This window comes from Corylus avellana, chromosome 5, assembly GCF_965113065.1.
Source record: "Corylus avellana chromosome 5, dhCorAvel1.hap1.2, whole genome shotgun sequence".
Classification (NCBI taxonomy): domain Eukaryota; kingdom Viridiplantae; phylum Streptophyta; class Magnoliopsida; order Fagales; family Betulaceae; genus Corylus; species Corylus avellana.
The window spans coordinates 31,069,218-31,095,409 of record NC_142494.1 but is presented as its reverse complement, the minus strand read 5'-3'; the positions used below and the strand labels follow the sequence as shown (position 1 = coordinate 31,095,409).

General features: G+C 36.9%; 1 protein-coding gene across 2 annotated transcripts; it reads left to right on the top strand.

Annotated features, from left to right (window-relative positions):
* Nucleotides 1-486: 486 nt before the first annotated feature.
* LOC132180373 (protein VERNALIZATION 1) lies at nt 487-24,282 on the top strand. Of its 2 annotated transcripts, none has more exons than XM_059593169.2 (7): nt 487-945; nt 12,854-12,932; nt 16,141-16,199; nt 16,466-16,565; nt 18,981-19,022; nt 23,578-23,619; nt 23,716-24,282. In XM_059593169.2, the coding sequence occupies exons 1-7, from the start codon at nt 761-763 to the stop codon at nt 23,836-23,838; spliced, it is 630 nt and encodes a 209-aa protein (XP_059449152.1). In that variant the 5' UTR covers nt 487-760; the 3' UTR covers nt 23,839-24,282. The 2 variants fall into 2 exon arrangements, with proteins under 2 accessions (XP_059449152.1, XP_059449151.1); XM_059593168.2 differs by having other exon boundaries at nt 16,138-16,199.
* Nucleotides 24,283-26,192: the final 1,910 nt, after the last annotated feature.

Genomic DNA, 26,192 nt, shown 5'->3' with positions numbered 1-26,192 from the left:
TTTCACTTGCATTTTTTTAAATATTTTACGAATAAATATCATCTTAATAGACTAAATTAAAAGAAATGGTTTTCAACAATCTGAAAACCCGATGCCACCTTGGAAGTGTGGGCTTCAAGTAAGTGTGTGTATCAAAGAAGGCGCACAAAAATATCCAGCCCAAGAGCTATGAAACTGACACGTCTAGTGGGGAAAATCGAATCCATCACGTAATTGGATTCTGTACTTGGCCCAACTTTGTGCCTCTATAGCCTGGCAGACACCGTCCACAGACCTCACGGCTATAGTTGTAGTTATCAGACCGTGACGGACCTTAATAAACGTCTGACGTACCGTTGGACGCTGGTTTTCCGACACGCGTCCATAAGATCGACACTTGGTTAATTGTCCCATTTGAATCTGGGACGTAGAAAAAAGATCTGGCCACGTGGAAGAGTATGGTCCTCGAGATAAAAGAGGCTCCCTACTACTATTTTTCGGAAAACTGAGAAGCCAAAGGATCGACCACAAACATTCCCTGAGAGAAAAAAAAGGCTTTGTCTTGCTCGCTTCGCACGTGAGAGAAACCTTCGCCGAGAGGGCGCAGAGTGTCAAATCGAAGGGTGCCACTTGTCAAATCGAAGAACCCCCAACTCGAATCGCATAGCTCGCTTAGCCTTTGTGGACTCCGATAGTCAAAATTCACTTCTGGCTCTTCGTCTCCGGAGCTGATAAGCGGGTTCGGAAGGTGAGGGTTTTGGTGGTCGGAGAGAGAGAGAGAATGGGAAGGGGGAAGGTACAGCTGAAGCGAATCGAGGACAAGATCAGCCGGCAAGTGACGTTCTCGAAGCGGAAGGGCGGGCTGATGAAGAAGGCTAACGAGCTTGCCGTGCTCTGCGACGTGGAGGTCGCGCTACTGATCTTCTCCGACCGAGGCAGGCTCTACGAGTTCTGTAGTGCAGAGAGGTTGGCCTTTCTTGAACTTTCGCACACACTCTGTCACAAAGATCGTTTCTTTTTGTCTCGATGAGCTCGCGAAGACCGCTTCTTCGCTTTCCATGTCCCTCTGTGCTCCATCTCTGCTTTCCGTACGGTCACCTGTCTTAGCTTTGAGTCAGATACAAAGGAAAAAATATCTCAAATATCTTGCTCGAAGATATTTTTGCTCCGTATATTCCGTTCATGCTCTGTGTTTTTTGTATGCCAAACCCTAGAGTTGATGGAGCAATAAATTCTGTTTGGCGGTGGGTCTAATCGCATGGTCTTCTTCGGTCATGTCGGTGCCACTGTTTGACACCACGCGCTCACTAAAATATCAGTTTCTCGGAGTTGGGTTTCGGTGTCAGAGGCGCAGGGAAGCCTTTGCAATCTTCATATGGAATCAATCCCAGCTCATACGCTTATCCTCCACTTGGAAATATCTTCATATGAAGAAGGCTTTGGAACATAGATATTTTTTGTTAATTGTAATTGCTTTGGACCGCCCAACAATTTTTGGGGCTTTTGTTGTGAACATGCTAGCGTACCTGTTACTGTGGTTCACCATTAATTGTTGCGCTTAGCCTAGCTAGTGTAATTTTTGTGCCTATCTAAAGGCCAATCAGCATGCAATTCTATTGATTTTAGTATGAATTGTCGGTACCTTGACTTTGTCAAATTTTGCTATTCTGGAATTGTGATGTTGAATGCTCTTCTCTTCTTCTTATTGTGCTATGTTTCTTGAAGCTTACCATTTCATTTTTCGGGAAATGAAAATATTTCTCGAGTGTGTGATTATATATATATATATATAAAATGTCTATGAACGGGTTCGGTTCAAATGACGAGAGGAGGAGGTCGTGAATTCAAGATTAATATTTTAGGAGCGCCAAATTTATAAATCTAAGTATTTGGATTATGTACAACGAATAATCCAAATTATATATTGCCGTATAAGTGTAATTCCTACGACTCTCCACGTCTGCACCCTGCAGGTGGTTTTTGTGATTGAGGTGTTTGTCTTGTCACTTAGACCATGATATCAGCTTAGACGGTTTTTATGTAGTAGTTTGAATTGACATGTATGGCCGCCACGCTTTTGTCTAGAGCGGATTTCGTATATTATCCCGCCGTGCATTTATCAGTTCCCAAATGGGGGGCGGTTTTGGTATCCACCTGCGGTCTCTCCATAGGGGGCATAATCTGCCCGTATTCACCTCTAGCAGGCGGGTAATTTTGGCTATTCCATTCGTTTTAACCAATATACGAGTCTCATTCACCAAAAAACAGCATAACAAAATCGATCCAACCATGAAATCATATATGAACAGCAAAAGGAAGAGAAATCATACATATACAGCCACAACACAACGAAGAAGAAGTTTTGAAGCCGCCCAAGAGAGAGAGAGAGAGAGAGAGAGGCGATATGGGAACAACGACGTGAGAGAAAGTGAGGACGACGAGAGAGCGGGACCGATAGCGTGAGAGAAAGTGAGAGAGAGAGAGAGGCAATATGGGGACAACGACGTGAGAGAAAGTGAGCACGACGAGAGAGCGGGACCGATAGCATGAGGGAAAGTGAGAACGACGAGAGAGCGGGACCAATAGCATAAGAGAGAGAGAGAGAGAGAGAGAGAGAGAGAGAGAACGTGGATCAACGACGTAAGAGAAAGTGAGTAATATTAATTTGGCAGGCAGACGTATATAGTAGCTCTAATTTAGTCTATTCATTTTAGATGAACGACCCAAACCACCCTCACTTTAGATGAACGGTCCAAACCACCTCCAATTTTGATGAATGACCTGAATCACCCTTTTGGATACCTCCATCTTGACCTTTAGGGGTAGCCAAACCCTCCATTTGGCTAGAAGGGTGGTTGGACCTCCCCTAGATGGTCTTCGGGATAGCCGAACCACTTCAATGGTCAAAGGGAGTAGGGTGATCGAACCACTTCCAATAGTTTTTATGGTGATTGGATCAACCTTCTTTGTCCATAAGTAGTCAAATGGGTGGTCAACTGCCCTCTTTATAGATATGAGAGAGAGAAGCTTTTGGTAGTGGTAAACTAGTAGTGACAGTGTGGCAGTGACGGTAAAGCTATGATGGTCATGGTGAAAGTAGGGTCGGCGGTCAAAACAAGAGAAAAAATTTCAATTTTTGATATGTATTGATGATGTGACAATGATCTTGATCTTTAGGGTGGTCGAACCATATCGAGTGGCCGAACCACTTTCTTTGGCCACAAGCAAGCAAATGGGTGGTCGACTACCCTTTTGTCTATACAACAAAAGAGAAAAGCTTTTGGTGGTGGTGGTGGTAGACCATAGAACCATATAATTAAATTAAATCCTTGATGACCATAGAACCATATAATTAAATTGTTAAATAATGACGAGCATGAAATTGTTGAGTATACATTTGTGAGGTAGAAATGTTAAGTCTCACATTTAAAAAAACTTCCAATTGTGTTAATCTTGCCAACAAGTGATATTAAAGCCAATGATAGTGTGCTTATAGTGGATGATAGCTGTTTATTTGCAATTGGAGCAGAGACGGTGCACATGTATGGGTTTGGGTCCCTTTTACAGTTGGAATGAGGCGAAGGTGCATGGCATGAATAAAGTCCATATAGCCCTCGCAAGTGATCCATGAGACTACCTATAAGATTGATAAAGCTTTCATTTGATGGGGAATGTAGTGGTATGGTAATTGGTAAATGATAGTAATCATTTTCGCAGTTAGAATAAGGATGATGGTGTATGGCATAGATATAGTCCACAACATATTGATATAGTTTTTGTTTGAGGGGAAGTATAACAATCTGGTAAAAGACTTACACGTAAGAGAGAGATTGTTGAGTATAGCGTGAGTATAGAAAGCTTAAGTCTCATATTGGAAATATGTCACATATATGAGTGATTAATATAACATGGTTAGGTCCAAACTCATAGGCTTAAGATTTTGATTGAGTGTTGTTCTCACATGTTATATAGTAGTCTTATTGAAAAGACTCTCGAAAGTGTTAATCTTCCTAACAAGTATAACTTAGATCGACTTAGTATATGCTTGATCTAGGACTTGGCATATGTCCATAAAATGCTTTCACAAATTAAAGTTGCGACATCACTTACTCAAAAAAAAAAAGAAAAGGGATATCACAATCTTACTCAAGCAAATTCCTTGAATTCTCATTTAAGCTCGTGTTCCAATGTAGTGTTTACGCTATTGGATATTATTAATTTAGCTCTGATACCATTTGTATGACTTAGGCATATGCTATTCATATTCTTTTAGGGCCATTCCTTCCACCACCATTTCCTTTGGACATTTTGAAGTTTGAAAATACTTAAACATGATTGTTGTCTTTGCACCATATTGCTAGGAGCTAAGCATTATAGTGTCATTCATTTGAGTGGGCATACCTTTCCATTGAACCACATGAATTCTCTTTCTTTCTCTCTTCAATATATTATCATGGATTTTCTATGAATTAGGGGTATTTTGTATACTCCCTATATAATAGGGTTGCGCCCATTTGCGCTTTTATGAATATACATTATTTATCAAAATATATATTATCATGGATTAGAGTGAATAACAAAATTGTAAGTCAAGAAAAATGAGCTATAACGAACTACTTTGAAAAGTAATTTTGTTTTGTTTTGTTTTTTTTTTTTTTTTTTTTTTTTTTGTGTGTTTTGAAAAGTGTATACAATGTTTGAAAGATGAAACCTTGTTTTTAAAGGTATTTTTTATGCTAGTAGCAAGTTTAAGAAAAGTTTCAATGCCACTTTCGTTATCCTCATTTCAAAGAAATCTGGGGTCGTTAATCTTAAAGACCTTCATCCTATCAGTATCGTGAGTGGAGTTTACAAGATTATTACTAAAGGCCTACCTAACATGTTGAAAAGGGTCGTGGAGAATATTATTTCAAAGCCTCAAAATGCTTGCCAAAGCTAGACAAATCCTTGATTTTGTTCTCATTGCTAATGAATGTCTAGATAGTAGGATTAGATCTGGTGAGTCAGGGGGTGCTCTGTAAGTTAAATATTGAGAAAACTTACAATAATAGCATTTCGGGAGGTGTGGTTTTGAGGAGAAATGATGCTCTTGGATAGCGCATTGTAATTCTTTAGTGTTGTTTTCCAATGTTTGTGAATGGTAATTTGCCCAATTGTTTCAGAAGCTATCGCAGTTTAAGAAGGGAAAATCCCTTGTCGCCTTTTCTCCTTGTTATATTATGACAATAGAATCTTCATACAATATTCAGTTTCCGGTATACCACAACAAAATAGTGTGGCAGAACGTATGAATCGTAATTTGTTGGATCATGCTAGAAGTATGCTAAGTGTTGCTAGGTTAGAACATAAATTTTGGGTTGAAGCTATTAACACGACTTGCTTCATTGTCAATCACTCCTTGACTACTACACTTAATGGTAAAGTGCCTAGACCCTATGGAAAAGCTTAAGAGAAAACCACCATCGGCAGTCCCAAAGGATAATAGCACATATGTGATTAGCACTTTCTTAGTTGTGACAAATGGTATCAGAGTCAACCTTGTAACATTATATGGCACTGAGGTATTGCAGCAGTATAGTTTACTCTAACCCAATATTGAACTTAGCATTTATGTAACAGTTTGGCAATCTACCCACCTAATGTAAAACTTAATATTTCGGGATGTCACAAGTCTGACAAAGACTATGGGATAAGAATGCAAGCCAAAAATTGAAGCCTGAATCAATGTAGTTTGCATGTTTGGCTTGCAACCTCAATACGGCAATACGATCCTAGCCAATAGCTTCTTCTATTGCAACTGTTCCAATGCCCAAGCAACAACATCATTGACACCAGTGTTGGCAACGATACTGGGATGTAGGTTTGCCAAGGTGGCAGTGCGAAGGCCTTGAGAGAGAGACTCTAGACATTCGAAAAATAGTTTATGTTTTTATGCTTGTTTCGCTTAGTTATTCTTTAACCTTCTTTATAAGGTAAATGTTATCTTCTCAGACGCCTTTGGTTCCCAGTTTGGATCACGGTTCGAATCCTTGTTCAGATCCCGATCCGCACTCGGGTTCGTATCCAGTTTTGGATCCTAATTCAGTTTTTCCTTATCCTTCGGCTCCTTCTAAGACGCCTTCGGCTGCTATTTCGGGGGCAGTTCTGGGACATCCAAAAATGGTTTTCATCCAAGCCATATCCAAGTCATCGGCGGCTCCGATAATGTCTTCTCCGGCGGTCACAGGGACGACGAAGGCTTTGTCGAAGAGCATTATGAAGGTTCCCTGTTTGGTTGGGTCTGCTTCTCCTTCGACAAAGGGCCTTCTTTGGTGGGGGTTTCTCAGTCCGAGTCCCTCACCTCAAGTGAGCTCTGATTCGGTATCTCCTTTGTCGTTTTTGGATGTTAAGGAAGTTGGTGTGGATGGCGCTCTTCCATCCTCTTTGCTCCTCAAGAACTCCAGTTGTTGGCAAGGATGAAGCCAAATTGACTAGTTTGATCCAATCTCAGCAATGGCCAATTGGATTTGGTCCGTCTAGGGAGATTGTTGCGTGGGATCAGGGAGACGAGGTGTGGGATGGTGAGGATGGAGACTATCCTTACCCTTTAGGTGTCTTTCCCCCTTCCATGCCTTTGGATTGGGTGTTGGATATTGATGTGGATGAGGATCCACCATTGGCGCTCCTGAATGTCAGTGAAGAGGACTTTATTCGGGAGGTTAAGGTTGCACGTCCTAAGACTAGAGGTAAGAGGGTGCTGTTGAACTTAGTTAGCTCTATTAACTATGAAAAGCTTGTGCATCCTCTCGGCGAGAGAAATGCAAGGCTCAAGTGCAAAAGCATTGAATGCTTGTTTCGAGCTTGAGGGCTTTTGGTTTATGGGTTTCTTCTTGCGTTGTTGGGTTGCTTTGTGGAAATTGGATTTTCCTTTGTTTTTCTTACTTTTTTCTTTTGTTTGGTGTCCTTGTGTATACTCCCGGTGTACTTAGTTATGGGTACTTAGTTAGGGGCGCTTTGTGCTTTTTATAATATGCACTTGATTACCTATCAAAAAAATAAGGTAAATGTTATCTTCTAACCTTGAAACGATTTAAAGATACATAAGAAACATCAATTCTTATTTGACTTTGTTTCTCCCACAAAAATTTGAAATATCATCGGCATACAACATGTGACAATTTTTTTTTCTAGTTAAATGTTTTTTTTTGTATACTTACTGTGTATTAGAGCTATGCTTTTTAATGGTATTTTAATTAATTATAAAGAAAAAAAAAAGAAAAAAAAAAACATATGACAAATTGATAAAGACTCATACTACCATCTGAAAACCAAATACTGAGGGCCTTTCCATAACCTGTAACTAGGTGTGATACCCCATATTGTAATAGTTAAGTCTCACACTGGATGAATGGATTATGAAAGCGTGTACGTACCAAGTCTCACATTGGGGGCTCTAATCGTAACATTAACTAATTCATTTGGAGTATAAAATAGACTTGAGTAGTGCTTCCCTATGACATGACAAATGATATGAGAGCCAATTTAATAACACCATATGATACTGGGGCACTATAGTGTAATGTGAACCCTGGCGAAGACGTCATGAATTTTAAGTAGAAGAGATTTTGACACCCCATATTGTGAAACTTAAGCCCCATATTAGATTGATGAATTATGAAAGCATGTATGTGCCAAGTCCCACATTGATTTTATATTATACCCCAAATATGAAACTTAAGTACAACATTTGGGATATAAAACAGAGTATTAACTCTTCCTTTATGCTTTATATGAGGAACTTATATGATTGTGTACAAACAATCTGAAATTATGCTGATAATCTTTTGTACTAAATAGCATCTCTTCCCCCATTAGAGACGGTGAATAAGTTCATTGATTCAATTATGTATGAGGATAATCTTCAAAGCACCAAATATCTAAATTACTTTGCCTTAGTTCAATCGCTTATAAGACTTGAAACCACAAGTATATTTACTTGTTAGTAGCAGAGGATTTGCAAGTTTAAAAATATTATAAGAAAGTATTTATAGTCTACAGGTCAAAGGGTGCCTTCACCCTCTGTAAGAACTGGGTGTCGGAGAAGATTGTGGATTCTAAATATGCATATTATATACACAAAGATCTTTGGATTTTAAGGCGGCGCTAGTAGTCTTTGTTGTACGCTTGTTGCACAGCAGTCCTGAGCAGAATTTCATCTTCCATAGTAAATCTTGATTTAGCATCTAGAGAGAGATAGGATGAACAGAAGCTGATTTTGCTTTCCCATCTGTAATTTGGTGAACCTGGACTCAAATCATCTAGTTCCTTTCCATTTTCAAAAGAATGAAGCAAGCTTTATAGTTATGCTTTGGGTTTTAATACATTATCGAGCAATTATTGCATTGCACAATGAATGTATATTAACCTTTTCTTCTGGTTACAGGTCTCTAAAGTTGGGTTAAGTTCACTAAATTGGGCCATTTTGCCCAAGGGGCTGCATGCTGGAAAATGGCTATTTGTCTACCACCTGGCATGAGATTATTCCTTCTCTATGTTGTTTTATATGGAAGTCCTTGTATTGTATATGAGCCTTGTTTTATTATAATCGCACTTCCTAGAAGTTCCACAAAATTGTCAACCCCAACGTGATTATTAAAATTAAAAGAAGTCCTTGTCTATAAAAAAACGAAAGAATCTTTGTTGATGTGTTTTTAGAGGTTTTTCGTGTTTTGAGGACAGATTCTAGCAAGGTTGGATTGGCTGACGGTCATTGGAATGGTACAAGCGGGGGGCTGGTGGAGAGCCCCCGATGATTAAGTTAGTAGATTATTCATAAAGAGAAAATGGACTATTGTCTTATTTGAGGATGTACCCCTTCCTTTATCTTAGGCTCTTTGTTTATCTACCACCTAATGGGCTTGTGATTGTAAAGACTCTTGGGCTTTTTAGCCTTTCTAATGAGTATACCTTTTGGTGTCAATTGGGCCCAAAGCCTTGGGCTCTAGACCTATGATGGTATCACCAAGAAATATTTTGAGTTTAGGGTGGTTTGTTAATGTCTTTAATTTGAAAACAAAAAATACAAAATCGTTATGAAACATAATTTTCCCCTAACTACTTAAAAGTCCACCTACTTGAAGTTTCCACAAAACTGTAAGAACCAAAATGTGATTAACAAAATTTAAAAAACTCTTAGAAAAGCCTATTTAAGCATAAAAGTTGTGTAGTAACTAGGCATGTGTAAAATAGATTGTTATTTAAAATAAAACTACCAATTAAACAAGAGTCACTTTGTCCTCAAGAAGTAGATCAATCGGTTGGGACCACGCCTAATAAAGTGAAGGTCACTAGTTCGAATCCTCTTCCCCTTTCTTGTGCGAACATGTCAAAAAAAAAAAAAAAAAAAAAAAGTCGCTTTAGCTTGACACATTTCTTTTAGTATATTTTGTGCTTTTAGACTTTTTCTCACCTTAATTTGGTTCTCTCTTGAGTACAAAAGAGAACCTATAGATCACACATAAGTGTATATCATTGACACATAAGGAAAAACTTTATAGGTTAGATGTAAGTATATATCATTGACCCTATAGGTTAGATATAATAAGTATATATCATTGAGCCTAAAGGGAAAAGAGTCTGGGATTAGGATATATTTCTTTCCATGTAAAATATTTTTAAAAAACATTTTCTTCATTTTCTGATGTTTGGCATGGGTGGAAAACACTAATTAACATAAAATAATTTCTGGATCAACCACCAATTAAGCTCTGATAGGGAGTCAATGGCTTATGCTCTTAAAAGACATAAGCCATTTTTCAAAGCTTGTTTGCTCCTCTAAACCGAAACACCACTTACTTTAATAGAGAAACTCAGTAGCCCCATCAACTTAATGCCACCTTTCTCCTCCTATTCCCCTCCCAACAAGAACCCCCACCTCCATACCCTAGTGACTCCCACCTAGTGCCCAGAAACCAACCCCCATGGCTTTTGAGCCCTATGTTGGCCCTTGTAGCCTCGACTTGGTGCCCAAAATCCCCCTTCACCCCAACAACCTCTACCCTGGCGTTTTTCCCCATTTTTGTCAAAACAAATGCAATCTAGTAAGATAATAATTACTACCTCAAGTCTTCAAGGCATGAGTTTTTTTTTTTTTTTTTTTTTGTTAACTAGTAAGTTAGATATGACCTAGTGGTTAGAACTCATGATAGTAGTACCTCATTCTTGTAGGGAAGAAGGTGTCATTTAAGCTAAAATTCATTCATTCCCTGCATAAAATATCTTAATATTATATTTTATTTAAAGAATAAAAATCTAAAAGATCAGAACACCCAGAAAAACATTTTGACCTAAGCTTATTGATGGCATAAGCTATTTTAATACTATCTTTTTATTAAAAATTAGTAAGACTGCAACATAAAATATTTATTGTAATATTCAAGGAGTAGCTCAATCGGCTGTGAATCACGCCTCATGAAGCGGAGGTTACTAGTTCAAATCTCCTCTCTCTCTTTCCTTGTGTGGACATGTCAAATATATATATATATATATATATATATATATATATATAATGCATTCAAGATATTACCAATATTTGTGAGTAATTCTAGAAGGCTGGCAAATAAGCAAATCAAAACTATTGAAATAGATAGTATGATTCTAGTTTAGTATAAAATATATCTATTTAATGGAATATAAAAATTAAAAATTAAAATTAATAGCAATTTACGATATTAAAGCACATAATGATTCACTGCTTGTGAGGTTAGATCTGCGTGGTTTCTGTGATTCTTGTTCCTGTGAAGCCCATCCAAACAACTGATTCATAAGAGATGTTGGATTATGTGATACTGATGCGGCCTGTCTTTATCTATCCATTCCAGCTATTACGCACGCTATCACCTATTGCCTCTTTCACAGTTTACTCTGTTTTGAGACATGGCTCTGCTATTGCAAAGTTCAGAGTTTCCAAATTTCAAGAATCTTTCATCCTTTTGGGTAATTTACGCGACTGCAACAAGAGATTCTAACCCTAACATGTAGGTGGACAAGTAGAACTTGGAAAATAAAAGAATTTCATGGTTTTATTGGAGGAAGTGGTAAACTGCTGTTGCTTATAAAGTGTTTATAACCATGTATGTTTGATTATAGTTTTGAAAAGTGGTTTTTGGTTTTGATTTTAAAAAGTGTTTTGTTGTGATATAAAAGTGAAAAGTTTTTTTTTTTTTTTTTTTTGTGTGTTGGTGGAATCCACATTTAAAAAGTATTTTGTGTTGTAAATTGATTGGCAATGATTTTGAGAAAAATGTGTTTTTAGTTTAGAAAACAGAGAAGTGCTTTCAACCTTTTGGTAATTTACGTGACTGCAACAAGAGATTCTAACACTCACAACTAGTTTAATGCAAGTGGACATGTAGAACTTGGAAAATAGAAGAACTTTATGGTTTTATTGGAGGAAGCGGTAAACTGCTGTCGCTTATAAAGTGTTTATAACCCTGCATGTTTGATGATAGTTTTGAAAAGTGATTTTTATACCTGAAAAAAAAGGTGTTTTGATGTGATATAAAGGTGAGAATTGTTTTTTGGTGGGATCCACATGTAAAAAGTAGTTTGTGTTTTGAATTGATTATTAATAATTTTGAGGGAAGTGTGGTTTTAGTTTAGAAAACAGAAAAGTGTTTTCAAAACTGTTACCAAACAAGGCCAACGTTACAATATTTACTCTGTTTGGAGAGATGGCTATATTATGGCAAAGTTCAGAGTTTCCAAATTTCAAGAATCTTTCATCCTATAGGGTAATTTCCGAGACTGCAACAAGAGATTCTAACCCTCACAACTAGTTTAATGTAGGTGGACAAGTAGAACTTTGAAAATAAAATAATTTCATGGTTTTGTTCGAGGAAGTGGTAAACTGTTACTGTTTATAAGAGTCTGTATGTTTGATGTGATAAGTGGGATCCACGTTTAAAAAGTATTTTGTGTTTTGAATTGGCTGTTAATGATTTTGAGAAACGTATGCTTTTAGTTTAGGAAACAGCAAAGTGTTTTCAAAACAGTTACCGATCAGGGCATTTTGAAAGCAATACAAAAGAGTAATTGGAGGAAGTAGTAAGCTTTGATTGCTTGGTGTTCAAGTCTTAATAATGGTTTGGAGGATATGACTTCGTTCCTTTACCCTTTTCAGAAGGGGAGGTGTTCTAGGCACAACCGTAGGTTGCTGTAGTTAATAGAAATCTAAGTGCTATGCTGCTTCTGCATGAAAGACACGCTTGAGTACGAAATCTATGCATGGTTGGATGCTCAGTTATCTCAGTTGTGTGTAGATTGTGAAAATGGATAGAAACTGCTGCTACATATCTCAAGTCCTTGCCTTGTGAAAAAGGCCATTCGCTGCAAAGTTCTCTTTGGCGCCATTCAAGTACAGCTAGCTAGATGTCAAATTCTTAAAAACGTTGGTGACAACGTTAAAAAAAAAACATTCAAATCCTCTGACAGGACTCGACTGTTCTATTGCAGCATGTTCTGCATTTTTTATTAACATGAAGAGTGCAATATTGTATAGTATAATCTAGCTAGAGGGACCGCTTCTTCTGAAACAAGTCATTCTCATTTTGTCTCTGCCCGGATTGTTGTTGTACCTCCATATGGTCCTTTTCTTCCTCTCCTTTGTTGATTTTTTCTTCTCCTCCTTTGTTGGTGTTTTCTTCTTCTCCTTTGTTGGGGTTTTTCTGTTCTGTTTTTGTCTTGTTTTGGTGTCTTTGAACTATTTGCACTTAATCACCTTGTTTATTGATTTAAGTATTGTTGTTATATTGAAGTATTGTTGTTGATGTGTGCAAGTATTATATTGTAATGGTTTTTTGAGATTCTGAAACGCTGTGTGCTCCTGGTGTTACAGTCTAGAAGAAATTCTTGAGCGTTACAGGATACACGTAGATGAAGAAGCTGCTGTCTGCAGGAGAGCTGAACTAGAAAAGGTTAGCCAAATTTTTGCATCTTTTTAGAGGTGTAGATATATCTGTGACTCTAGATATTTACAGTACTATATAGTAAGATTTATGGCCAAATCCTCTGACCTTATGAAACTAGTTGCTATTTCAGATTTGAATCCAGGGCAGAATCCTGAATTAGTAACTCAATCGACCACATGTGCTATTAAAAAAAGATTCTCGATCATGCATAATGGTGAAGCTTGATTCAGAGAGAGAAAAACAGAGAAATGTGTGGATGTGTGTATTTAGTGCCAACACCAAAGGATGCGGAGTTCAGAATATAACATAGGCCACAGGACTAGCATACATATAGATATGCAATGGTTTGGTGGAAGAAGATTCTACACTTTTGTTCTCTTCCTTTTTCTGTTCTGTTGGGGGAGGGCTGGGGGGGGAGGGTTAAAGCTTTATTATCTCGCTTCAGACATTTCTAATGAAAGTACAATTAAACATTACAAGTGATGTATACATTAGTTTTTTGTGTTAGTTTGAATGTCTCGATTGTTGCTCTGCATTTCAATTTCTATCGTCCAAATCTCAACTCAAGAGAGCCTTTCCCAATCATGTTGAGTCATCTACAGATTCTTTGCTAATTAAATGAGTCCACTGAATTCAGACCAAAATATTTTAAAAATAAAAACTTAATTAGCTCATTGAAACATGATCATTTCCTGTGTGTTGGTGCAATAGTCCGCGATTATAGTAAATAGCACAAAGCAACCAAACGCAAGAACACTAAAATTTATGCGATTTTCTTAATGTGAGGTGATATGTTTACGGGCTGAGTCGATTACAAAGAAATTCACCAACCAAAGATGGAGTACAAAATTGTGGTGAAAAAAAATCACTCAAATCCAAAACCCAATACACTCAAATCTCACTCACACAAGACACATCATTTTTCTTTTACTTAATTCTCTAATCTTAAAACATAGAAGACAGCATGAGACAAGAAGAAGAAGGAGGGTCACAATCATGAAGAGGACAGTTTGTTTCCCTTTCCGAAGCATGGAAAAATAGATTTGACTTAGTCCTCTTTCTCTCCTCACTAGTATACTATATGCCTTGTTACACGAGCTTACTTATCATATATAGTTATTCACTTCTAAATGTCATCCTAGTATATTTGATATTTAATTTTATGAAATTCCTCTCATATTTAGTTTTTGTCTTATGATGCAGAAGAATCTTGCTGGGTGTACTCATCTTCATACAAGTCCAAAATCCAATACGCCCAGATCTTACTCTCACACAAGACAGAATTTTTATTTTACAAAATTCTCTAGTCTTAACCCATAAAAGACGGTATGAGACAAGAAGAAAAAATTTCAGCTCACGCCAAATTCTCTCGTTTTCTCCTTTTTCCTCCTCTCGTGCTGCTTCCTTTTACTGGGTAAACAAAACCATCATTTTTCATCATCTTCTTTAGTGTGCAGCGGCCGAAGCTTTCTTCACTCACCTTTTTTTCTCACACAAAACAATGAGTCGTACTTCATATATATCCTAGTAAAGAGTCAGTTAAAAGGAGGTCACGTTAATGCAATTAATGCTTCAAGTAACAACTTTGTCCTTGACGTGCGAGAAGACAACTTCTGTATGAGAAAAAAACAATACCCATGTGACTTGACGGGTTTAAGTCACATCAACAATTCTCTACCTTGACTTGAATCCCATCAAGTCTAACAATATGAATCTCCTCAAGATGTATCTGCCCCCTAAAGGGAATCACAATGTTCAACTCAAGTTCAAGTATCTTGAACTTGAACATAGGACATGATTTAGTCATAATACCATGCTTCTCTACTAGTTCTGTTGGCCACAAAGCTTTCTCAACTAATCATGTCTTCGTTTTTTTGGACAATTTTACAAACTCTCAAGTATATGTTTTTGTAGGAACTCCACTTTTTTTTGGCGTAGTTGATATCCAACTATTACTTTTTTTCCCGTCAATAGCCTAGCGAACACGAGATGAGTCTCCACTACCAACTACTAAAGCAAAAGAAACCATATCCTCAAATTCATACCTCTCAAATACTTTTCAATCATATTTCTTTATGTGCCTTTACTACATAATAAGGTTCTTCTTGGTAATGTGAATCGCTAAAAAATTGTTCATCATCATTTGTCTATGGGCACTTGATCATCAAACTCCACCTCAATGACTTGTTTTCCCTTCTAGTTGTCAATTGATGCTTTTCATCTTCACATTTTCTTAGCATATAGGCACTTTATCATCAAACTCCACCTCAATGACTTGTTTCCCTTTCTAGCCTTCAATTGATGCCTTTCATCTTCACATTTTCTTAGCATATAGGCCTCATCAAATACTATATTTTATTCTTTGAAACCGGATCTCATAACCTATAACCCTTAAACGACAATCTCAAAACCAAGAAATATACACTTTCTTGATTTTGGATCTAATTTTGACCGCTCTCCACTTTGCCCATGAACGTATGAAAGGAAACCAAATATTTTAAAAACTGGATAAATCAATCGATTTACCTGTTTATATTTCCTTTGGAATCTTGTAATCAATCGTTGCTAGTAACGATTGAGATGGATAGCATTGGCTGCCTTGGAATCCATCTCTTACGACTCATCATCGTCCTTATTCTGGATTTTCTTTGCGTTTTCCAAACCTGTTATTGAATCAAAAAATCTTTCATCCTTATACGCCGAATAGAGAAGTTGCTCTTGCCATTGAACTTCTTACTTCATGCTTGATACTCGTCATATCAACTATAATCGCAAATCTGAATACCGAACTTCAGCTCTAAAATCACTTGTTGTGCAATTGACAACAATTACAGTAAATAACATAAAATAATCATACGCAAGAACACCAGAATTTACGTGGAGACAATCACAAATAAATTCACTAACAGAGTACAAAATTCTGATAAAGAAAAATCACTCAAACTCAAAATCCAATATTCCCAAATGTCACTCTCACACAGGACATAATTTTTCTTTTACTTGATTCTCTAACCTATCCTTCAAAATCATGAAGAGGACAGTTTCCCTTTGGGAAGCAAGGAATAAAATAGATTACTTTACTCCTATTTCTCTCCTAACTAGTAGGATACAAACTATATGCTGTGTTACGAGTTTACTTATCATCTGTGGTAGTATATTTGATGATTTATTTTGCGAAATTTCTCTCTTATTCAGTTTTTTGATTATGCAGCAGAATCTTCCTGAGTGTACTGATCTTCGAACGAGTGCAAACCCACTGCAAATGATTCAAAGGTAACATCTTTGAGGTCCATATACATGAGCTGCAAGTGACACACGGGAAATAAATGACTCATGTAACAGGGAAAACTGTAGGTTCGTCTTTTACATGATTCAAAGGCAAAATCTTGAAGATCAGTTTCCCTATTTAACTATTTGATCCACTGTCAACATGCTATCTGCACAAACTCTTGTCCATACTTGCATAACACCTTTGGGTCCCATGGTAGATTTACTTCAATGGATCAGCTCACGCGCCTTTATTTTTGCGCTTTTGGCAGGCACCTTGACGCGCAAAACATTGAACAGAAAAACATAACAGAGCTGACAGAACTGGAGAAAGAACTGGATGCCATATTAAGACAAACCAGATATAGAAAGGTAATTCTTACAAGCTTCCTGTTTTTCTTTTTCTTTTTCTTTTTCTTTTAGCAATATTTAGAGTTAAATAGTTAAAAACCATGGTTAGTGACAGGCTGTAGCCATGAGGTGTCATCTAATCAGTAGTCAAAATTCTTGAACGCAAATACAATGGAAATTAGATTTGTTATAAAGTTGTAAAAATAAATAAGAGAAGTTGACTGTAGCTGGTCATGGGCTGTTGGGGATTGTTGAAAAGCTTAACTGAAAGTGAGACTAAATGGCAGTGAATTACTCCCAAAAGAATTGGAAAATGTTAAGGTTATTAGATTTTATTACAATTCTCTTACAAATTGAAACCGAAGTGATGGTAGAAACAATAAGCAAAACAATTTGACTATAAATTTATTTGTTTAGTAACTGATATTGATAAATGTGACATAGACCGTCACGTTAATTTGTAAGAAATTTATAATAAAAATTGCAGTACCTTAGGAGCCCTGAGAACAATTAAGAGAGACATTAATTAACTCATCAACACTATTGAAAATTGGGGAAATTCTCCACATTTCGTTTGAGATGATGAACAGCTATAGTGTGCAGTTGGTGTGTTTTGCTAAACTCAGAAAGGGAAAGTGTAATAAAGGAAGTAAAAAAAAAAAGCCTAGAGTCCTGCGCCTACACATTGGTTATGCCATCTACTTGGATACTTTTAAAATTGCAGAGAAATTCCCACAGATCTTGATTCTATAAACCCTCAAATTTTCTTGCCAATGGTCTTTGGATCTGATGGCATCCCCTCTTCCCATTAAGAAGGCTGGAAGGTAAAGTCAGGAGTTCAATTTTGTACGAATCCATTAGTTGTGCTTACTTGAAAAGAGGGGAAAAAAAGAGAAGAAGAAAAGGAAGAAGAAGAATATCTTCATAGTTTCTTGTGACCATATGTCTCCTGCAAGCCTGCAGGTAAACACAGTGCCCATCTCTTCTTTTCTATAATGGTGATTTTCATTGAATATTCAGACTTCCCCTGCAAAAGGAGGTCATTAATTACCATTTCCTGAATTACTATGCTGCTTTTGACTTTTGATATGCAGCCCTTCGGCCAACCCCCTAGAACATCAGTGAAATCTGTAGCCCATGGAAACTCTTAGATGTAGTTTCTTCTTCCTTTTATCAACTAAGAAGATTTTATACGTATACGACTTATATCCAGTCACTCTTCATTTCTGATGGCACTCAAGTGGGCTAAAACACTATCAATATTCTAAGAAAGATAAGTGAAGAAGAGGATGAACACCCCAATATAATTTTTACTTTCACTCACTTGAGAATAATAGTTGGAGTACATGGGTATTTATATGCTACAATGAATGCTTCTAGTCTTCCAGTATTCAAATAGCTCGTTTACATCTAAACGAATAAACACAGGAGGTATTTGATGAAAAGCCTCAACCAGTTGACGATTGAATCAATAACATCATATGTTACTCCCACATAAAAATAAATCCTAAATAACTCACATGCATGAAAGACCCTTTAACTCGATAAATCTAGAATGAATTTTAAATTTATCTTACTAAATCAAGTTTAGTAACCAACACTAATGAGGAACATTTTATGTTAGTTTAAACTTTAAAGGAGAACATTAAATTAATACTACTTAATCTGCCCCAAGTAGCTTAAGGCAGGCATTGCCCTTGCCCAGTCGTATTTCTCTATATGGTGACATCCTCTAAAGATCATGAATGCACTGCACACAGGCAGTTGGTTAAGGTACCTGTATTAGACACCCACCATCATATGTTCTCAATGCCATAATTTTTTTTTGTGTATAATAATTAGACACTACACCAAAGGGATGTTAATATGATTTATGGAAAGAACTCATCCTATTTCAGGATGAGTTTTTTTGTTTATCTGCTCTCACCTCTAAAGATTATTTGCCTGTTTTCCTACTTTTAGAGAAACTTATTTAGGCTTTCACATTGTTATAATGAAGAGTTGGCTGGGAAAGGTACAGGCAGACATGAATTTAGGAATATTTGTCTCAAATTATATGGCAGTAATTAAGCATTCTTGACAAACTTCAATTCAGTTGCATAAAACAAATGAAGACAAAAAACTTCAAACCCCTGTCACAAGTTGAAGGCAAGAAACTAGTCTATGTTTGTAGTTGTCAGAATGAATGGATCTGTGCACACTATACAGACACTTGCAAGAGTTCCATAACTTTACATGTGGGGAGAAACGCATTCACTGTGGTTCTTTTTTTTTTTTTTCCCACCAATGTGAAGACTAATAGATGTATCTTGTATAGAAGAACTTAAGATATAGTTCGTTATGATTTTTTATCTATCTTTCTACTCAATACATACACTAGTTATGTAGTATGACAAAAAAGAACATAGAATACTGACGAGTTTTAATGGTACACAGACACAGCTACTGATGGAAGCTGCAAAAGCAGTCCAGGAAGGGGTATGTCTTTCTAACTCATTGTTCATTTGAAACTTGATGCATTTCACAGAGTAAATCGTGCATCTCAGATAGGAACAGAACTTAGACAGCTTTCACGTAGTATGCAAGTGAAAGCTTCGAAAACCCTGCAGAAAACTTTGTTAAAAAATATATTGAAGGGCTGTCTCATATTGCTTCTGGGTGACATTTAATCCAATTCGAAAGTGTTATCAACTTAGTTGATCTATCGTGGTTTTTGGTTAACTAACCTCTTGTGACAAATAATTTTTAGGATCCCAAAGAAGTAGAAAAAGAACAGAATAAAAATAACTTAATCACACAAGACACTAAGATTTAGCGTGGTTTGGCTTAACAAACCTACATTCATAGGCGGAAACAACCAAGAGGAAATCCACTATTGGAGGTACAAAGATTAATAGGGAGAAAACCACTCAAAATCTAAAACTCCAATACACCTAAATCTCACTCACACACAAAAGAGAATTTTGACAAGAAAGAGAAAATATTCTCTCTAATTCTCTCAGCAGCACTATGAACTACAAAAGTGTGAAAGACTGGGACGTGCGGCTCTATTCTCTCATGTTCTCTCCTTCACTCTCTTTTTCTCACTATCTCGAAAACCGAAACTTGAGTCTTTATATAGCACATGAAGTCGGTTAACTGGCAGCTGAAGAAACAAACCCAAAATGTAAAGGAATTTCATTTCGGGAAGGAGAAGGAATGCATGCGAGTCAGATTCCAAAACTAACTTGAAAAAGAAACTGATTTGAGCCCCTAGAAGTTAGACTTGATGAGAACAAGTCATCCACGTCATATATCTTCACCTTGACTTGAATTTCATCAAGTCTGCAACGCAGATCTCCTCATGACGTCTCATCCAATACCCTTAAAGGTAATCACAAGATACAACTGCCAATCAAGTCCAAGCAATGCTTAAACTTGAAAACTAGAATTGGTTTAGTCAACATATCCGTTGAATTTTCTGTCACAACAATTTTATTTACTGTGATATCACCCTACACCACAATCTCCCGAAGAAAATGATATTTGACATTAATGTGTTTGGTCTTCTCATGATACGTTTGGTTTTTTTATCAAATGTATTGTGTTCTGACTATCATAAAACACAACAATCTCATCTTGCTGCAAACTTAGATCGGCAGCCAGACGTATCAACCAAATTACTTCCTTCATTGCCTCTACCACTGCCATATACTCTACCTCTGTAGTGAACAAAACAACTGTCAGCCGTAAAGTTGCTTTCCAACTATTGGCACACTCCAAGAGAGTGAAAACATAACTCGTCAGAGATCTCCTTTTACCCAAATGGACAAAACAACTGTCAGTTGTAAAGTTGCTTTCCAACTATTGGCACACTCCAAGAGAGTGAAAACATAACTCGTCGGAGATCTCCTTTTACCCAAATCACCAACATAATCTGAATAAACATTACCCAATGACACTGGAACGGATACCATTGTCTCTACCGTGCACTAAACCAACATCTGTAGTGTTCCGTAAATACCAAAGTATCCATTTCATTGTCTGCCAATGAACCATGCCAAGATTTGCCATGTAGTGACTAATAACACTGGCTACTTGTGAAATATCTAAGCAAGTGCACATCATAGCATACATGATACTCCCAATTGTAGCATACATGATAGTCCCAACTGTAGCAAAGTAAGGAACACGTGACATGAATTGACTCCTCCTTACTTTGTGGTGATAATGCTGCTTAAAGTCTAAAATGAGCAACAAGTGGAGCACTCACCAATTTAGAATTTGTGTGCCAAAGCATTCAAGTGCTTTCTCAATGTTTTTTTTTTTTTTTGACAAGTACAACTTTCCCACTTTCCTATCCATGTGAATCTCCATCCCTAGGATTTCCTTCGCAAGACCCAAATCTCTAACATGCTTTTAGCATCAATAAGCATGTCATCCACATAGAGCAACAAATAGACAAATGAATCATATGACAATTGCCTGTAATACACACAACTATCATAAGTACTTCTAGAGCAACCTTAACCGACCATAAAGCTTTCAAAGTGCTTGTACCACTGCCTCAAAGACTATTTCAAACCATATAATGATCTCCTCAAAGGCATTGAAATCTTTTACCCTGTATAATTATGTCATCTAATTGTAGTAGCCTTCCAGGCAGAGCATTATTTTGCAAACTCTAATCCAAGTAGTAGTCTATTTAGTGCCAATGCATATCTAAGTACAGAACAGTCTAGGATCATCAAATACAGAGATTGATAAAAGACACAGATAACCCTCTCTCAAATCGTACATATACTTGCACACACATATTACGAGTATGGTGAAGTGGGGCATGACTGGGGAGGGAGATTTCATGCAGGACTGATTGGTCCAGCAGCAATAAGCGAGGACAACACAAGAAGAAAAATGATAAAGTCTCAACTCAACTCAAAACTATAGTTGTAATTGCTAAAATTAGAGGAGGAGGAGGAGAAAACAATGAAATTCAATTGATAAAGTATGATAAATGATGATCTCCAAAGAACAATACAAGACAATAATTTATAGAAAGAGACAGACGCAGATTCATGAATTGACCTAGAATTCATGAATATTTGTTAATTATTCTAAAGTCCCTCCACATCCAAACCCTTCATATTCTGTTCCTTCATTTGTTTAGACTAGATAGTCTCTTAAATAGGTTTGTTTTCTGATAGCTCTTTTAGACTCTCTCTTGGAAAGTGAACCATAGTGAGTCTCTTCAGTTTCGCTAGATTTTTCACTGTTGAACACCCCGCTGATGCACGCTCCTCTACTGAACACTTCGTTGCTGAACACTCCTGCATCAAGATTGGTGGTGGCGATGTTACCAATTAGCTGTATAACATTGGTTAAAGAATTCTAGGTGAACATTGTTGAAGTTCACGGATATGGATGCCATGGATCTATGCAATGGACCAGACTGTCACGAAAGTCAAAGGAGCACTTAGAGCCTAACTTTTTGATTTGAAATTTAAATACTGAGCCTAATGATCTGCAAGCAAGTTTGAATAACTAAAGACTGCTTGCAATCCTGTAACACTGGTGTTATGAAGTCGGCCACTGATTTTGTCATCAAGGCAGCTTCTGCCTTCCTAGCATATTCCGTATCATAACCCAGAACTTGCTTTTCTGAAATATAATCAGCCTACTCAAGCTTGTCAAATTGACAAGAACGGGTGTATAGTCTAGACTATTGCCTCGACAGATAATGGAGGTGGAGTGTCAACCGAACACAATCTCACACATGGTGAAGTAGCTTGACAAGTGTTAGGTTTTAGGTTTTATATTGGAAAATTCAGAGTCGAAACTAGTTTGATTGTAAGTCTAAGATAGGTTGTCAAGTTGGTTCTTGAGTTGGAGTCCAAATTGTGTTGAAAACTGACCGGTCGAAGTTGATCGAAAAGGAGTACAAACGTGATCGATATCAATGCATCTCAAAGAGCTGAGCTCATGAGAAGCTCAGTCGCAGTGTCAGTCAAACGAGGACTTTGAGTGTTTTAAAGTTCAAGCTCCTAAGAGATTCTATCGCAAGGCAATCGAACAAACTTCGAATGAGGCTGATTAACTGAGCAATATGAGACTACGTTTGTAGAAAGCTTTCTTAGAATCACTTATAAAGCCGAATTTCACCTAGTAACTAAATAATATGAGACTTAGCACCCATAAGTATCTCTTAGAAACCACCTACTCTCTATGTAGGCTATTCATCTTTCCAATATAGAATCGAGGTGTTACAAACCCCCCTTAAACTCCTAACGTCTTCGTTAAGGCCACGTCATGCATGAAGTGCTGACAGTACCATATGAAGCATTACTAGGCGGCTCCAATACCATCTTTAATGACCCAGAAAAAAAAACGCTAGTCACATCTGCACAATCACACCAAAATGAGAATTACTTATAAAGCTTAGCACCCATAAGCATTTCTTACAAACCATCCTCTCTCTACATGGGGTTCAGAATATGGAACCAGGGTGTGACAATTTTAGTACCTATCAACATCAAGCGAAGGTACCAACGTATGCTATCTTGATGTTTAAGAAATTTAGTGAGAGGTCACATCGCTTTGGTACTTTTTTTTCTGACCGAAATAGAACATTGCTTTGGTATTTTTTTTCTTTTTTTCTAAAAAATTACAAAGGGGATACATCGCTTTGGTACTTAACAATATTGAATGTTGTCTTGATGTTTAATGATGAATCTAGTGAATGATTAGAGTTCCAGACAATTCTGTGAGAGATCACATCGCTTTGGTACTTAACAATAGAGGGAGTGACTTAGGATTGTGCTAACAAAGCATACATACACTATCACCAGCCAATAATGCCTTGAAGTCGAAGCAGTAAAGCTTGTGATGCATATAGCATGCATGCATGCATACACACATATATAGCATCAATTACAAACAGCATGTTGTCATTCACTGTGCAGTCTTGAAATGCACACACCAACAACCACATCAACAACTTCTCCTCTATATATATATATAATATAATCTTTCTAACTTCCATCTCCATAATGAACAGGAAAAGCAGCCGAGGAAAGAGAAGACTTTCATGGAAGAGGAGGTAATTAGTAAAGAAATTAAGAAATGTGAAAGAAGTTTACTCATTAGTTATCCAATATTCTGTCTTTGACTTGCGCTTCTTGTGTTATGGCTTCAGGTGGCAGAAATGAGTGAGAACCTCGACAATCACTATAATCGTCCTCTGGAACCGGAGTCCAACTCCAATTCTAACGACCCTCCACTGAGTCCACTACAAGAGACCCTGCTTCACTTGTTTTAAAACTTTTAAATAAACAGCAGCCCTGTGGCCTCAAAAGCACAAAAAGTGCGGTTGCTTTTCTCTCCATTTACAGTTTTTCTCCCAAGCTGAAAACTTTGGAATGTTTATTATGTCCCTGCTGCAAATCTCCTGAACTTAATAAAATAGTCGTATGTATCTGTACAGCCTAGTTCGGGCACTTACTAGTAGTTGCCTACCATCAATGTCCATATGTAGCTTCTTCGCCAGGTGGCAAATTGTGGAGAATTACGTGTCAATGTCGTAGCATATACCCGTATATGTTGCTGCATGCAGAGTGGCACATCCAGCTGTTAGCTGGGGTTTCTCTTATTGGACCGCCTTCATCTCTCTTGTATTCTGTTGTTGTGATACTATAACAATGTAATAATACCTTCGTCTATGCAGTATGATATATAATATATGCAGTGCTTGCAATTTATGTAAGAGTTGTCATAGTGTCGGGCTCAGCAATTCTGTGGCGTGGATTCAGTGTGACCAGTACTTCGAGTGATCGCGATCACTCTGCCACTCTGAATTTGGGAGCATAAAGCGCTATGTGAAAGAGATACAGACTCTTGATTAACGTGATATAAAGTAGAAAACACTTTAACTTTTTTAATGAGAAACAAAATTGTTTAATATTATACAAAAAGAAAATGAAGTTGACTTATTTTGTGAGAAAATAGCATAATGTTTTCTCAAACATGCAATCTCTTTTAAATATGTTTTTTAAAAAGTAATAATAGAAACTATATTTTTATTTTATTGGTGGATGTGTCAGTACCAATTACGGATACATTAGCTTAATAAAATGTAGTATTACTCTTAAAAAAAATATATATTTTCAGGCTTCAGAATCCTTTCTATTCAAAGTTTTTATTTTTTTGGTGAGGAAAAAACTGGGTCTTTATTCTCTAACAAAAACCGGTAGAATTGGGATAAAAATCAAAGATTCGAAATTTATAAGGTAGAAAGAAGTGCGATTGTTTCCAATTTGATATTCCGAAAAACATACCCACACTTTACGTGATAAAACAAAACTTTATCGACTTTTAGATTCGCTCAAAAAGAAAAGCCGAAAATGATAAAACCAAACTTTATCAACATAGGTTGATTCTCTCAACAAGTAGGATACTAGGATGGTCCAGATTAAAGACATCTGGGAAAACTAGTCCGATTTGTCTCTCATCGGACTCCACCCGCTCGGACCCCAAAGTGAGACTCAAATTTGAATTAGCGGTTCATTGCAGCGGGTCGGATCCGAAAGAGCAACCTCAAATATCTATCTTACCATGAGGCCCAATAAAACTTCAATCGTAGCGGACCAGTCCTGTTCTCTAACCGCCACTAATTAACAGTACAAACTCAAGACACCTCCTCCAGGCTCCAGCAACTCTCCTTCTCTCGATTGGTGCAACTCGATTTTTGGTTTGGTGATAAGACAATTAACTGAATTCATATAAAAATAAAAAATAAAAAATTTGTTTGAAAACTATTTTGATGTGATATAAAAGTTAAGTCTTTTTAATGTTTTTGTTTAAAAAAAAAAAAAAACTTTTAACCAATGAAGCTTGTCTGTAATCTGAAAATTACTTTATGGTTGCAGTAAATATAATACGAGAAGTGTTTTTATAGGTGTGTTTTAAACTTTAATATTGAAATACACATGAATTAGTAGAGGCTATTTTTTGCGATTCAATTCAAATTAAACTTTTTTATATATTGAAACATCAAGCATCTACCTGGCCCAAAGGGACACAAGCCCAAGCCCAGTTTGCAATCCCTAATGGGTCGGTCACTCGTTATACAATAACAACTTGAGGAAATCCTTTGTCCTACGGCCTCACCTTAATTTTATCACTGTTGTCCTTAATTAATAGTTCAATTAGTTAAGAATTACACTTCATAAAACGGTAACCACTAATTTGAATAGACAATAGACAATAAGTAACAACCACACTCTGATGAGGAGATAAGAAATTGGATACCAAAATCGGCTAAAACCATACCCCCTTCAACTGACGACACTTGGCCAAGTGTGCTGCTAGGAGACATAAATTAGATCCATACACGATTAGGGTCTTATCACACAGTGACACTTAGCCTACCCTTAGACCAACCAGACAAGGGGAAGCCATGCTACCCATGTAAGTAATATCTAATTCCTATTTTGGAATGACACAATAGAGACGTTAAGAAGATGTTTAGCATTATTATGTGGCAATATAAATACAGTGAAATCTACATAAAAATAAAAAATAAATAAATACAGTGAAATCTAAGAGAAATGATAAAATTATTATCTCAACTATCTTTTAACTATTTCCATGTAAAATGAACAAGTAAATCTATCA

Bases quoted from the DNA above. Each gene is read 5' to 3' on its own strand.
- LOC132180373 (XM_059593168.2), top strand. From the start codon at position 761: ATGGGAAGGGGGAAGGTACAGCTGAAGCGAATCGAGGACAAGATCAGC. The intron at 946-12,853 runs GTTGGCCTTTCT...CTGGTGTTACAG, and splicing joins GAGTTCTGTAGTGCAGAGAG to TCTAGAAGAAATTCTTGAGC. The intron at 16,566-18,980 runs GTAATTCTTACA...AATGGTACACAG, and splicing joins GACAAACCAGATATAGAAAG to ACACAGCTACTGATGGAAGC.